Source organism: Lagenorhynchus albirostris, chromosome 3 (genome assembly GCF_949774975.1).
Source record: "Lagenorhynchus albirostris chromosome 3, mLagAlb1.1, whole genome shotgun sequence".
NCBI classification, from domain to species: domain Eukaryota; kingdom Metazoa; phylum Chordata; class Mammalia; order Artiodactyla; family Delphinidae; genus Lagenorhynchus; species Lagenorhynchus albirostris.
Window position 1 is genome coordinate 72346725 of NC_083097.1, and position 14970 is coordinate 72361694.

Here is a 14970-nt window from a genome sequence, read left to right on the forward strand (position 1 = left end):
TTAGCTCTTCTCTAAATGTTTGATAGAATTTGCCTGTGAAACCATCAGGTCCTAAGCTTTTCTTTGCTGGAAGATTTTTAATCACAGTTTCAATTTCAGTGCTTGTGATTGGTCTCTTTATATTTTCTATTTCTTCCTGGTTCAGTTTCAGAAGATTGTGCTTTTCTAAGAATTTGTCCAGTTCTTCCAGGTTGTCCATTTTATTGGCATAGAGTTGCTTGTAATACTGTCTCATGATTCTTTGTATTTCTGCAGTGTCAGTTGTTACTTCTCCTTTTTCATTTCTAATTCTATTAATTTGAGTCTTCTCCCTTTTTTTCTTGATGAGTCTGGCTCATGGTTTATTAATTTTGTTTATCTTCTCAAAGAATCAGCTTTTCGTTTTATTGATCTTTGCTATCATTTCCTTCATTTCTTTTTCATTTATTTCTGATCTGATCTTTATGATTTCTTTCCTTCTGCTAACTTTAGGGTTATTTTTTGTTCTTTTTTCTCTAATTGCTTTAGGTGTAAGGTTAGGTTGTTTTTTTGAGGTGTTTCTTGTTTCTTGAGGTAGGATTGTATTGGTATAAACTTCCCTATTAGAACTGCTTTTGCTGCATCCCATAGGTTTTGGGTCATCATGTTATAATTGTCATTTGTTTCTAGGTATTTTTTTGATTTCTTCAGTGATCTCTTGGTTATTTAATACTGTATTGTTTAGCCTCCATGTGTTTGTATTTTTTACAGATTTTTTCCTATAATTGGTATCTAGTCTCATAGCATTGTGGTTGGAAAAGATACTTGATACGATTTCAATTTTCTTAAATTTAGCAAGGCTTGATTTGTGACCCAATATATGATCTATCCTGGAGTTTGTTCCATGAGCACTTGAGAAGAAAGTGTATTCTGTTGTTTTTTGGATGGAATGTCCTATAAATATCAGTTAAGTCCATCTCATTTAAAGTATCATTTAAAGCTTGTGTTTCCTTATGTATTTTCAATTTGGATGATGTGTCCATTGGTGAAGGTGGGGTGTTGAAGTCCCCTACTATGATTGTGTTACTGTCAGTTTCCCCTTTTATAGCTGTTAGCATTTGCCTTATGTATTGAGGTACTCCAGTGTTGGGTTCATAAATATTTACAACTGTTATATCTTCTTCTTGGATTGATCCCTTGATCATTATGCTGTGTCCTTCTTTGTCTCTTTTTGTAATAATCTTTAAGTCTGTTTTGTCTGATACGAGAATTGCTACTCAGCTTCGTTTTGATTTCCATTTGCATGGAATATCTTTTTCCATCCCCTCACTTTCAGTCTGTATGTGTCCCTAGGTCTGAAGTCGGTCTATTGTGGACAGCATATATATGGGTCTTGTTTTTGTATCCAATCAGCCAGTCTATGTCTTTTGGTTGGAGCATTTAATCCATTTACATTTAGGGTAGTTATCGATATGTATGTTCCTATTTCCATTTTCTTAATTATTTTTGGTTTGTTATTGTAGGTGTTTTCCTTCTCTTGTGTTTCCTGCCTAGAGAAGTTCCTTTAGCATTTGTTGTAAAGCTGGTTTGGTGGTGCTGAATTCTCTTAGCTTTTGCTTGTTTGTCTGTAAAAGTTTTAATTTCTCCTTTGAATCTGAATGAGATCCTTACTGGGAAGAGTAATCTTGGTTATAGGTTTTTCCCTTTGATCACTTTAAATATGTCCTGCCACTCCCTTCTGGCTTGCAGAGTTTCTGCTGAAAGATCAGCTGTTAACCTTATGGGGATTCCTTTGTATGTTATTTGTTGTTTTTCCCTTGGTGCTTTTAATATTTTTTCTTTGTATTTGATTTTTGATAGTTTGATTAGTATGTGTCCTAGCATGTTTCTCCTTGGATTTATCCGCATGGGACTCTCTGCACTTCCTGGAGTTGATTATTTCCTTTCCCATATTAGGAAAGTTTTCAACTATAATGTCTTCAAATATTTTCTCAGTCCCTTTCTTTTTCTCTTCTTCTTCTGAGACCCCTATAATTCGAATGTTTGTGTATTTAATGTTGTCCCAGAGGCTCTGAGACTGTCCTCAGTTCTTTTCATTCTTTTTTCTTTATTCTGCTCTGCAGTAGTTATTTCCACTATTTTATCTTCCAGGTCACTTATCCATTCTTCTGCCTCAGTTATTCTGCTATTGAGCCCATCTAGAGTATTTTTAATTTCATTTATTGTGTTGTTCATCATTGTGTGTTTCATCTTTAGTTCTTCTAAGTCCTTGTTAAATGTTTCTTGCATTTTGTCTATTCTATTTACAAGATTTTGGATCATCTTTACTATCATTATTCTGAATACTTTTTCAGGTAGACTGCCTATTTCCTCTTCATTTGTTAGGTCTGGTGGGTTTTTATCTTGCTCCTTCATCTGCTGTGTGTTTCTCTGTCTTCTCATTTTGCTTAACTTACTGTGTTTTGGGTCTCCTTTTCGTATGCTGCAGGTTTGTAGTTCCCGTTGTTTTTGGTGTCTGCCCCCAATGACTAAGGTTGGTTCTGTAGGTTGTGTAGGCTTCCTGGTGGAAGGGATTGGTGCCTGTTTTCTGGTAGATGAGGCTGGATCTTGTCTTTCTGGTGGGCAGGACTGCGTCCGGTGGTGTGTTTTGGGGTGTTTGTGACCTTATTATGATTTTAGGCAGCGTCTCTGCTAATGGGTGGGGTTGTGTTCCTGTCTTGTTAGTTGTTTGGCATAGGGTGTCCAGCACTGTAGCTTGCTGTTTGTAGAGTGGAGCTGGGTCTTAGCGTTGAGATGGAGCTCTTTGGGAGAGCTTTTGCCGCTTGATATTACATGGAGCCGGGAGGTCGCTGGTGGACCAGTATCCTCAATTCGGCTCTCCCACCTCAGAGGCCCAGGTCTGACACCCAGCCGGAGCACCAAGACCCTGTCAGCCACACGTCTCAGAAGAAAAGGGAGAAAAAAAAGGAAGAAAGAAAAAATAAATAAAGTTATTAAAATAAAAAAATAAAAATAATAAATAAAAAAGTTATTAAAAATAAAAAAATTTAAAAAGTAATTTAAGAAAAAAAAAAGAAAGAAAGAAGAGAGCAGCCAAACCAAAATACAAATCCACGAGTGATAACAAGCACTAAGAACTATACTAAGAAAAAAAAAGGACAGATGGAACCCTAGGACAAATGGTAAAAGCAAAGCTACACAGACAAAATGACACAAAGAAGCATACACATACACACTCACAAAAAGAGAAAAAGGAAAAAAAAAGTACGTATCTTTTGTGAAGTCTGAGGTCTTCTGCCAGCGTTCAGTAGGTGTTCTGTAGGAGTTGTTCCATATGTAGATGTATTTCTGATGTTTTTGTGGGGAAGAAGGTGATGTCCACATGATACTCCTCCACCATCTTGAAGGTGTCTCAGGAAATTTATTGCAGATGACCTCATCGTCTGAGGGGCCCACACGCCGCCAGGGTGACTACCTTCGCCTGCCGTCCAGTACCTTTCATGGTGACTGTGGCCGCCACCTCCAAGCAACTGACACTAACAACTAACTACTTGCCCTATTTCGCTATCATTATTTACTTTGATGGTCACATTGTCCCAGATTTGGCCAGTGGTAGCCTGTGCAAGATGACTTCTTTGTCTTTGTGACCTGTCGCTATTATTCTGTGAGCATTTTCTTACTTCCTGAAACAGCAAGCTATTCCAGACTCATCTTATACTTTTCCTGTCAAAACCCTGAAATCAGTCATTTTTTCAAGAAGCCCTGACTCCTCTTAGGGAGGAATGTTATTTATTTATTTTATTATTTTTATTTTTTGGCTGCGTTGGCTCTTTGTTGCTGCGTGGAGGCTTTCTCTAGTTGCGGTGAGCAGGGGCTACTCTTTGTTGCGGTGCAAAGGCTTCTCATTGCGGTGGCTTCTCTTGTTGCAGTGCATGGGCTCTAGGTGTGCAGGCCTTAGTAGTTGTGGCTCACGGGCTCTAGAGGAAAGGCTCAGTAGTTGTGGTGCACAGGCTCAGTAGTTGTGGCTCGCAGGCTCTAGAGCGCAGGCTCAGTAGTTGTGGTGCACGGGCTTAGTTGCTCCGCGGCATGTGGGATCTTCCCAGACCAGGGCTTGAACCCATGTACCCTGCATTGTTAGGTGGATTTTCAACCACTGCACCACCAGGGAAAGCCCAAGAATGTTATGTAGAAACCAGGACCTCTGCACTAGGTATGCTAATTATTATTGAGTTTATGGTCCTCCTAGGCCCTCTTACAGAGATAGAGAATATATGTATGTATGTATGAATTTATGTATATACACATGCACATTAACATCTGTAGTTCTGTACCCAACTGTATACATTGAAGACCATTAGTTCACCTAGGGTCTCCATTTCTATCCAATACCACAAGTTTCCTTCTCGTTTTCATATTTATCCCTTCCTCCCCTGGTAATGAGCAGTCCAACTCCGATTATCTTTAATATCAATATATTTACTTATTTGATTAATTCACCTTGTGTGTAACCACTTTCCCATTGCTTCGTTTACCTTCTTCCCACAATGAGTCTGCTTTTCTTACTGTAGTAGTATTCTAGCTTCCTGTTCTAGGCCAACCCCTTACCCTCATGTGGATGCCCTCCCACACCACTCAGACTCCAACATCGAACCCCAAGCTTTTCTCTGTTGGAGATGCCTTCCTTACCCTGCGTGAGCTCTAACCTTGTGTTGGGTTACTGTGGTATCGTATCCCTAACTCACAGCGTGCCTGCATTGTGCTCTACCTCTTAGACTGAAATATTAAGAAAGAAGAAGAGGAAAAGAAAGAGATCACTTAATTTTTGTTTGTGCTGTGTTTATCATTCTCCCTATTCCTTTGTCTCTTTCTCTTTGTGTCTTTCTTCCTATTCCCCTTCCTCTCCATTATTTTCAATACCACCTATGACATGTTGCATAACAAATGCACATTATAGCAGAACCCTGCCAAAATTAGGCATTCTTGTTTTTATTTGTTTTTGTTAGATTTTATGATATATTTTAAGTTATTTTATTACTCCATAATGTCAGGATTTTCTATACAGTGATTTACTGTCTGTTTTTATGTTCCTTTCCTCTTTCCATTTGCTAATCATCAAGTAAGGTTGAGTACAATTGTATATTTATATAAATTATTTTTAATGTGCTGGTTTGCCACGTATTTCTTTTTCTCTAATTTTAGTTTTAGGTGTTGTCCTCGTCTAATTTTCAAAATTTTATTTGTATCAGTTCAGCGAACTTTGATAAATACCAATGACTGAGCATCTACCCTGCTAGGGGATGAAATTGATTGAGAAGCATTTGTACAAGGACTTAACAGTAATATTGTGTGTGTGTGTGTGTGTGTGTTTGTGTGTGCCTGAGTGTGTGTACGTGTCAGTGTGTGTGTGTATTAATATAAGGTGATAATCACTATGCCAGATTGACAAAGTGCTGTAGGAACACAGTGGAGGATGCACTTAACTTGGGAATTCAAGGAAGAATTCCCGGAAGAGTTGTTGCTTGAGCTGGGTCCTGAGGAGTGAAAAGAAGTGAATAAAGGTTGGGAAGACTTTTGCTCACAGAGGGAACAGCTCCAGTAAGAGGAAAAGCTATGGACCTCAGGGGAGTGATGAGAAGAGACCTAATTTATTGGCTGTAATGGTGCTAACATACTGTGGAAACAATTGGAGTAGAAAGGAATCAAGTTCAACATCATAAAGATTGCTTTGTTCTATGTATGACCAGATCAGACTCTGCTGCCTAAAGGCTGAGATCTAAAGGGAAATAATTGGGTTGCCCAAAAGGTTCGTTCAGGTTTTTCCATAAGATGTTTTGGAAAAACCGGAATGAACTTTTTGGTCAATCCAATATTTAAGCCAGTGATTCTAATTAATATATCTTATGGGGTAATACTTTAATTTTTATGAAATGAAAGAATCTACCTCAAAATGTTGAAATTTGATAAAGCTATGTTTTTAATTTCTAATTAAACTATTGAGGTGATATCCCTATTGCAAAGAAAAATATGTATGTTTTTCAGTAAAGTAGTTCTTCTGTAATTAAACATTTCTTCAGAGACAGGTCACATTAAACTTATTTAGCCATCTCTTTCATTTATTTATGACCTTCAATGAGGAAATTCTTCCTGGAATTTGAACCTTATTTTAAACTGTTTCTTAGTTTAAAAATACAAATTTAACAATAAGTCAAGTACTTTTTTGTTATTTTGACTTTTCCATTTTTAATTTAGGTGATACAGTAGTATATCAATTTGGAATAGCTACAGTGATAATTGAAGCTAATGATGACCCAAATGGTATTTTTTCCTTGGAGCCCATAGACAAAGCAGTAGAAGAAGGAAAGACTAATTCATTTTGGTAAGTATATTTGGACAAGGCAAATTCAAAATTGGTTAAAATAAAATAAAATCTTTATGTATGCAAAAATTTGAAACATTGTTAATCTTTCAAAATTAAAAAAATGGTTAAGAATGGAATAATTTCAAAGTTGGTAGTCTGAATGAATTGTAAACTTTGTTCATGTTGTTTCCACTTGTTAAAAAAAACCCTGACACTTTAGATGGAAAGCAGAAAATACTCTCCCCACCCTCCTTTACCCCACTTCTGTTCCTCGTCAAGACTGAGAGACTTCAATTATTCAAGGTCTTCTGGAATTCTTCTTTTAAATGATATGTGACTACCCTCACCCTAGGCTTTGCTTTTGAAGAACTTTTGCCAATTCTCATCTAAATATTTTTCGATTGGATTTATCTTAGACTTTATCTTTCAGTTTGGACTTCGAAGATTATGAATTTTAAGACTGCTTCTTTTTATTATTTGAAGTTCTACTTCGTTCTTCCTTTTCCATGAGATTCTTCTTGGTTGCTCAGTAAGAACTGGCTGGCTGGTTTATATTAAACATGATAAATAGACAAAGTGTATTTCTGAGATAATACAGAAAGTTCTCAGTAGAGTTACTACTTATACATTTTTCATAAGAAATAATTTTCTTTAATTTGTTATACAGGATTTTGAGGCACCGAGGACACTTTGGCAATGTTTCTGTGGCTTGGCAGCTCTTTCAGAATGATTCTGCTTTGCAACCTGGACAAGAGTTCTACGAAACTTCAGGCACTGTTAACTTTATGGATGGAGAAGGAGCCAAACCAATAATTCTCCATGCTTTTCCAGACAAAATTCCTGAATTCAATGAGTTTTATATTTTAAAGCTTGTGAACATTTCAGGTGCTGTGTTTTCTCATCTCTTTTATTTTACCACCAAAATTTACTATTTTATGCTGGAATAATTAGAGCTGTATAGAAAATGCAGTTAAATGAAGTTTTATGGATGGAGACATATCCATCCTCAAACTTGTAAATAGATTTTTTTTCCACACCAAATAGAGTATCTCAAACAAAACATTAATGGTAGTTAGGAAGTACAGATTCATGGTAGCTTAAAGTTGGTCTTCATACCATAATTTAAATAATCAATTTTCCCATCACTTTTGGTTTTAAGCATGGGAATTAAACCTTTCTAGTTAGTATCTTCTTTTCAGGCTCAACTGGTTGTTAATGAAATACTGAACCAGAATACCCTTGAAAATGTGGTGAAGGCCATATGGTGACACTATTGTTCATTGATTAACAAGTAAATTACTTAATGAGAAGTTTGCTAAACAAATTCTTTTTGTCTTCATCTTGTACTAGAAAGTACTCCCAATTCTGGTTTTTCATTCCTTATAAATTATCTCATTACAGGTGGGTCCCCAGGTCCTGGGGGCCAACTAGCAGGAACCAACCTCCAGGTGACAGTAATGATTCCATTCAATGATGATCCCTTTGGAGTTTTTATCTTTGATCCAGAGTGCCTAGAGAGAGAAGTGGCAGAAGATGTCCTCTCAGAAGATGATATGTCTTATATCACCAACTTTACTGTTCTGAGGCAGCAGGGTGTCTTCTGTGATGTACGAGTAGGCTGGGAAATACTGTCTAGTGAGTTCACTGCTGGTTTGCCTCCAATGATAGATTTTTTGCTGGCTGGAATTTTTCCCAGCACTGTGCATTCACAACCGCACATGAGGCGTCACCATAGTGGAACAGATGCTTTGTACTTCAGTGGGCTAGAGGGTGCATTTGGAACTGTTAATCCAAAATACCATCCCTCAAGGAACAACTCAATTGCCAACTTTACATTTTCAGCTTGGGTAATGCCCAATGCCAATACGAATGGATTTGTTATAGCAAAGGATGATGGTAACGGAAGCATCTACTATGGGGTAAAAATTCAAACAGATGAATCCCATGTGACACTTTCCCTTCATTACAAAACTCTGGGTTCCGATGCTACATATATTGCCAAGACGACAGTCATGAAATACTTAGAAGAAAATGTTTGGCTGCATCTTCTAATTATCCTCGATGATGGTATAATTGAATTCTACCTTGACGGAAATGCAATGCCCAGAGGAATCAAGAGTCTAAAAGGAGAAGCCATTACTGATGGTGAGTGTTATCTTTACAATTAGGACCCTGAATTTTGAGTTTTTAAAAATTTTGACTTCTTAAAAAGGCTAGTGGGTATTTAAAAATCTGCTCATGTATTATTGGTTTATTTTTTTAAATAAAGCTACACGTCTACCAAGACCATAAGTTCTGTGCTGAGGGTTGCAGAAATGAATCAGGCAGAGTCTCTGCCCTTAAAGTACCTGAAATAGGCTCTGGGAGAGAGGTGTGCAAACAGATCACTTCAACACATTGTAGGAAGAAAGAAAAAATTAATAAGGAAGAAAGAAAAAAATTCCTCTTGTGATAGTAGGAGGGATGGGTGTGATAATTCCAGGTAGAAAAGAGAACAAAGGTGTAGAAGTGTGAAGCAGAGTATTGTATCTGGAGAACTGCTGTCAGCTCAGTGTTCTGGAGGTAAAGGGTGGTGGAGATAAGGTTAAAGAGAAATTAAAAGAAAATCATATTGAACAATCCAGCAATTACAGGGGTTTATAGTATCAGGAGTTAAATTGATGAATTCTATGGTGTGCTTTAAAGAGAGAGAATCCTTATCTTTAAGCTGAATTATGTGCTGTTTCCTTGAGAAACACACTTGTGTGCATGTCTATGTACAAATATCAGTTATTTCTGTTATAATCACCAGTTCCCTCCCAGCCCCTCTATCCTACAATTTGATTCTGTTTTTTTATTTAGTAGGAAAGTAGAGCAGAGCTTATATGGTTATATCTTAACAGAATATTTTCCTTCTGAACCTCCTGCATTAAATATGATTGTACTTTTTCTTTCCTAGTAGGAAAAAAGATGGGCAAAAGAATAACATACACACACTACTGATTTCAGCCTGTAGAACCATGCTTACAACAATCTGTGGCATTAAATTATTAATCTTTTTTTTTTTTTTTTTTTTTTTTTGCGGTTCGCGGGCCTCTCACTGCCGTGGCCTCTCCCGTTGCGGAGCACAGGCTCAGGACACGCAGGCTCAGCGGCCATGGCTCACAGGCCTAGCCGCTCCGCGGCATGTGGGATCTTCCTGGACCGGGGCACGAACCCGTGTCCCCTGCATCGGCAGGCAGACTCTTAACCACTGTGCCACCAGGGAAGCCCAAATTATTAATCTTTTGATTGTGTGAATATATACATATGTCTGTTAACATTGATGTTAACATCAATTTTTTGACATGATGTTAACCACCATGATGACATGGTGGTAGAATGGGAAAGATTGGGGAAAGTAAGAGCTGGTGTTTCTTCATGTAGCTTACTGCAAGGAACTTATATTGTCTATGTAATTTGTAACTTATAAATAAAATTGAAAAGGTATATATATATATTTAGGTTATTAATGAAATATAGGATACTTTATGTATATTATAAAATATACAAAAGTGTATATAGGTGTACAGGTAGATGAATTTTAAAAAATTTTAAATTCATCAGTTTCAGCACTCCATGTAACCAGCCCCCAGATCAAGAAACAGTGTTCCAAAAGCCCTCTTTGGCTCTTCTCTAGAGCCATGACTCATCACCATGCCCAACTACGATTGCCATTTCTAAGAGCATAAGATTAGTTTTAAATGTTTTTAAAATTTGAGCAGTGCGTACGCTTGAGTGTCTGGGGTTTGTTCACTTATTGTGTGTGAAGTTCATCTATCTGTATTTTTGTCTATTGTAGATATTTCACTCTCATTACTATATAGTCAGTCCAGAACCTCTGGAGAAGGCATGGAGGCAATCCTAAATCACTGCCGAACTCTCATCTTACATAAATATCTTAGTTGAGTTATTGGAGAGGCAATAAAATAAGAATTGGTGAATTCCTAAAAAGGGTTATTATTGATGCATAGTAAAGAGTTGAGCTGCATATTGTTACTATCATGAAAAAGTCCTTAAAACTCATATAATGTTGTTCCTGGGAAGGAATATTTCTTTTTCTACATATATTGCATTAGTTGTTTGGATTAAAAGTTATTTTTGGTCCACAAAAACTCCTTTTGCTGAATTCTCACAACTTCATTTAACTCAAGGTGAATTTCTAACAGATCAAAAATTGAAGTTCTCAAAGAATAGTAATACTAAATTTTTAAAATTGTGACTGAATTGAATCATTCCATTCTTAGATGTGCAAGGAAATTTTTAGATTTCCCAGAAGAAATGTCTATCCAAATATATACATATACATACGTATACATACATACCTACGCATGTACAACATATCCTTTGGTACAAAATATCTTAAATCCCAGCGATTACTTTACTGATTGATTTTTCATTATAATAGATAGCCTTTATTTAATTGTGTTCTAGTTATGTGAAAGCTTTACTTACCTAATAAGACGTTTTAATAAAATAGCTTCACTTTCTGAATCACACTTGTAATTTAGGACAGGATAATTGTGGTTATTGTAGCATTTAAACCCATTTCTAATTTCAGGTCCAGGAACACTGAGAATTGGGGCAGGAGTGAATGGCAATGACAGATTTACAGGTCTGATGCAGGATGTGAGGGCCTATGAGCAGAAATTGACCCTTGAAGAAATTTACGAACTTCATGCCATGCCAGCAAAGAGTGATTTACACCCTGTTTCTGGATATCTGGAATTCAGACAGGGAGAAACTAACAAATCATTCATTATTTCTGCAAGAGATGACAATGAAGAGGAAGGAGAAGAATTATTCATTCTTAAACTAGTCTCTGTATGTGGAGGAGCTCGCATTTCTGAAGAGAATACTACAGCAAGATTGATAATACAAAAAAGTGACAATGCCAATGGCTTGTTTGGTTTCACAGGAGCCTGTATACCAGAGGTAAGTAGTGAGTCTGGTGAATTTCAGAGTTCGTGGATTCGTTCGGGAGTGGGCTTTCTTTCAGTTGGTAAGATTGCCTGAGTATTGACGCTAGGCCCAGAAGTATGCTATAGCCAGCGGTGCAAATGTAAATTATAAGGTCTTTTCTCTTATAAGTTCACAGTTTGAATCAGAAGCTTAATAAGCTGAGAGAAGTAGTAATAAGTTAGCAAATGAAACTTTAGCAGTTATCTTTAAAGTTAATGCATTTCACAGAATGCATAATTGTACTCCACATGTAATTTACGTTTTGGCTACTGTGTAAGTAAATGAAATAATATATATTGAAAGCTTCTATGAATAATTGTAATTGAGACTTTATTAAAATATGATTTTTTGAGGATTTTTTCCCCACATATGAAACGTTCTTAAGTAGTTACAGTGTTCTTCCATGTTGGATGTAAATGCCTTTCTTATCACCCATCTTGGCCAGTTTAATTCATTAGGCAGTTTTACTGCCCTTATCAGTCCTTTCCAAGCTTTCAAGAATTCGTAATCATCTTGGTTTCCTGTTCAGTAATGTGAGATCTTATGAAACCGCTTCACAGGTGTTCTGTGTGAAGCAACAGCTCAGTGTCCATGAAAGGATGCCAACGAACAAGAGAGGCTTTCCTTTTGCAAGTTGATTCTTGTAGGTTTAGAGGGGTGCATATGTAAATTGAAGCAATTAAGAAAAACATGAATGGGTAGAGCTTGAAAAAAATATCTAGGTCATAGGGCTCATTGTATCAATAGCTCAAATTGGGGTGCCTGGCTCTCTGGAGTGTTTTATTGCCCCTCTTATTCTTTGGTTTGGTGACAATCATAAGAGATCTTCAGTAAGTGTTCTTTTTCTATACCAGAAATAGAATATCCTAGACAGGGAGGACAAATGTCATACAAATCTATGACTTAAAAGAGAAATATGTTTATCTATAATGATAATACTTTTAGATACTTAGTTGTCAAAGAACTTTACTTGTTTTTTTTTTTTTTTTTTTTTGCGGTATGTGGGCCTCTCACTATTGTGGCCTCTCCCGTTGCGGAGCACAGGCTCCGGACGCGCAGGCTCATCGGCCATGGCTCACGGGCCCAGCCGCTCCGCGGCATGTGGGATCTTCCCAGACCGGGGCACGAACCCGTGTCCCCTGCATCGGCAGGCGGACTCTCAACCACTGCGCCACCAGGGAAGCCCTCCATGTTAGTTTTTTATGCACCTTTCTGACAATTCATAATGTAGCTGCAACAAATATTAATTATTACCTTCTCCACTTTGTAGGGTTAGAAATGGCAGCTTAGAGACCTGAGAAAATAACTAATCCTAGTTGAATTAAATGAGATAGGATCAAATACCTGATTCAAAGTGTGACAATTACTAGTATTTAATAAATACTAATTTTCTCCCCCTGCCTTCTTTTGTTTCTAAGATACAGTGGGAAGAACTGGAATTTGAACTTATGTCTTGTGAATTTTAACCTGTTGTCTTTCCCCCATGTATGTTTGATATCATTATCTCTATTTTTAAAAAGACGAAGTGACTTCCATAAGGTTGTGAGAACCATTCTGTGCCATCTAAAATCAGCTTCCCTTCATATCACTTCATGACCTGGCACCTGCCTATGGCTCTGACTTCTTGTGTAATTCTCCTCTTTGGTCAGTATGTTTCAGTCAGACTTTCCTTGTTTCAGTTCCAATCTCAGGGCATCAGCACTTCCTAGCCTTTCAATCTGGAACACTCTTATTCCACATCCTCAGAATTAGTCATTCAAGTCTCAGCTCCAAAGACATCTACTCAGTAAAGACTTTTTAATTTAAAGTAATCCTCCCACTTCTCCTAACTGGCCACTCTCCATCCCTTCACCTAGTTTTACTTTTTTTTTGTAGCATTGATCACACGCTTCAATTCTGTATGTTATTAATAAGCCTGCTTATATACTGCCTATCTCTTTCTACCACAAAGGTGAAAGAGTTTTATTATTGTTCATTATTGTATCTCTAGGACCTAGCATGGCACATAGTAGGTACTCAATAAATCTTTGTTGAACTTGTGAATGTATTTTAATATCAAGACATGAAAAGGCTCATAGTTCAAATAACAAACACAGCCAGATTCAGCTAAGCTGCATAAACAGCCAAACTGAAAAAACAAAACAATACGTAAGTTTTTAAAACCTGCCTAAAATGAGTAGTTTTTGAGTGTTTCTCTGACTTTCTGGGACATTATAGTAAGTCTTCAGTGCTAGCTTATCTCACAATTTCCATTGATAGATTGTGTTGGTGTTGGTTTAGTTCCACCTAGGTATTCCACCTTTGTTCCCAGATATTTCAGAATTTGAACAGGGCCAGTCAACCTTTGATTGCAGAAGAGAACTTCCTTATAGGAGCCATAGCATCTATAGTTGTATAACCGCCGGAAAGAAAAAGAAAACTTGACTGGTTATTCTCTAATCCCACCTGAGAGAGAAATAGAATACATCTATGCTGGAAAGAGTAAAGTTTAGGTGGTTAATATAGGGAAAGTGTTGTGTCTAAAAGATCAGATATTGGAATTTGATTGTCAGGAAGATTACAGAATTTTCATTCTTGAAAGTCTTAAGAATTGAAGTATAAAACTTGTACTTTCATCTTGGTGTGATATGAAGACAGGAGTGATATGAAATACTTTTGTCGTGACGACCGTCATCAATATTTACTGATTGCTTACTAAAGTCATTCTCAAAGTGTAGCGCAAGGACCCCTAGGGGTTCCTGAGATCTTTCAGGAGTTCTACAAAAGTCAAACCTAATTTTATAAAATGCTATGATCTCTTTTTCATTTTATTGACATTTGCACTGCAAAAGCAACGGTTGCCGAAACTGCTAGCTGCTAGTGCCTTTGTATGAATCAAGGCAGTGGCACAAAACTGTACCAGTTGTCATTGTTTTATTTATCACCACACACCTGTAGTTTAAAAGGTGAATATTTCACTTGAGTATCTTTGATGAAACAATACAAAACATTAATTTGATAAAATTTCTACCCTTGAATACCCACCTTTTTAACATTCTGTATTGTGAAATGAGAAGCACAAATAAAGCACTTCTGCTACATTAACAAAACATGATAGTTGTGAAGAAAAGCGTTTGTGCAGATACTGAGTTGTGAGCTGAACTGGCTGCTCTTTTCGTGGAACACCATTTTTACTTGAAAAATGACCAACAAAATTTGGTTATTCAGACTTGGGTATCTGGCAGGCATTTTCATGGAAATGAATGAAGTGAGTCAGTGACTACCTGGAAAACAACTGATAGTATTTGTTGCCAGTGATAAAAATTTGAGCTTTCAAACAAAAATTAGTGTTGTTGGGACATTTTACCTGCCAAAGTGAACTTGATAGTTTCCCAACACTTAAAGACTTTTCAGGTAAGATTGATAGTGATATTAGCAAGTGTGATTTACTTATTTTGTATAATGAAATACATCAGTATTTGGAAGATCTGTATAACTCAGTGAACCAATATTCTCCAAATAATCCACATGTATTGTTACAAAATCATGCATGGGTAAAGACTGATTTAAAGTGCAAGGTAGACCAATGGATTTTAATGTCTTAGAGTATGATTCCACATTGCAACTAAACTACCACTTGTCAAATTTTGGTATAATATTGAGGAAGAATACCTGCAGCTCTCTGAAAACACTAT

The 14970-nt window shown here is 36.9% G+C and overlaps 1 protein-coding gene across 1 annotated transcript in view; it reads left to right on the forward strand.

Annotated features, from left to right (window-relative positions):
• ADGRV1 (adhesion G protein-coupled receptor V1) overlaps window positions 1-14970 on the forward strand; it is a 564972-nt gene that overhangs the window by 75812 nt on the left and 474190 nt on the right. The window contains exons 20-23 of the mRNA XM_060146321.1: window positions 6208-6334; window positions 6984-7201; window positions 7718-8461; window positions 10896-11269. Of these exons, the coding sequence (XP_060002304.1) occupies window positions 6208-6334; window positions 6984-7201; window positions 7718-8461; window positions 10896-11269 (1463 nt within the window). The remainder of the gene's footprint in view (window positions 1-6207; window positions 6335-6983; window positions 7202-7717; window positions 8462-10895; window positions 11270-14970) is intronic.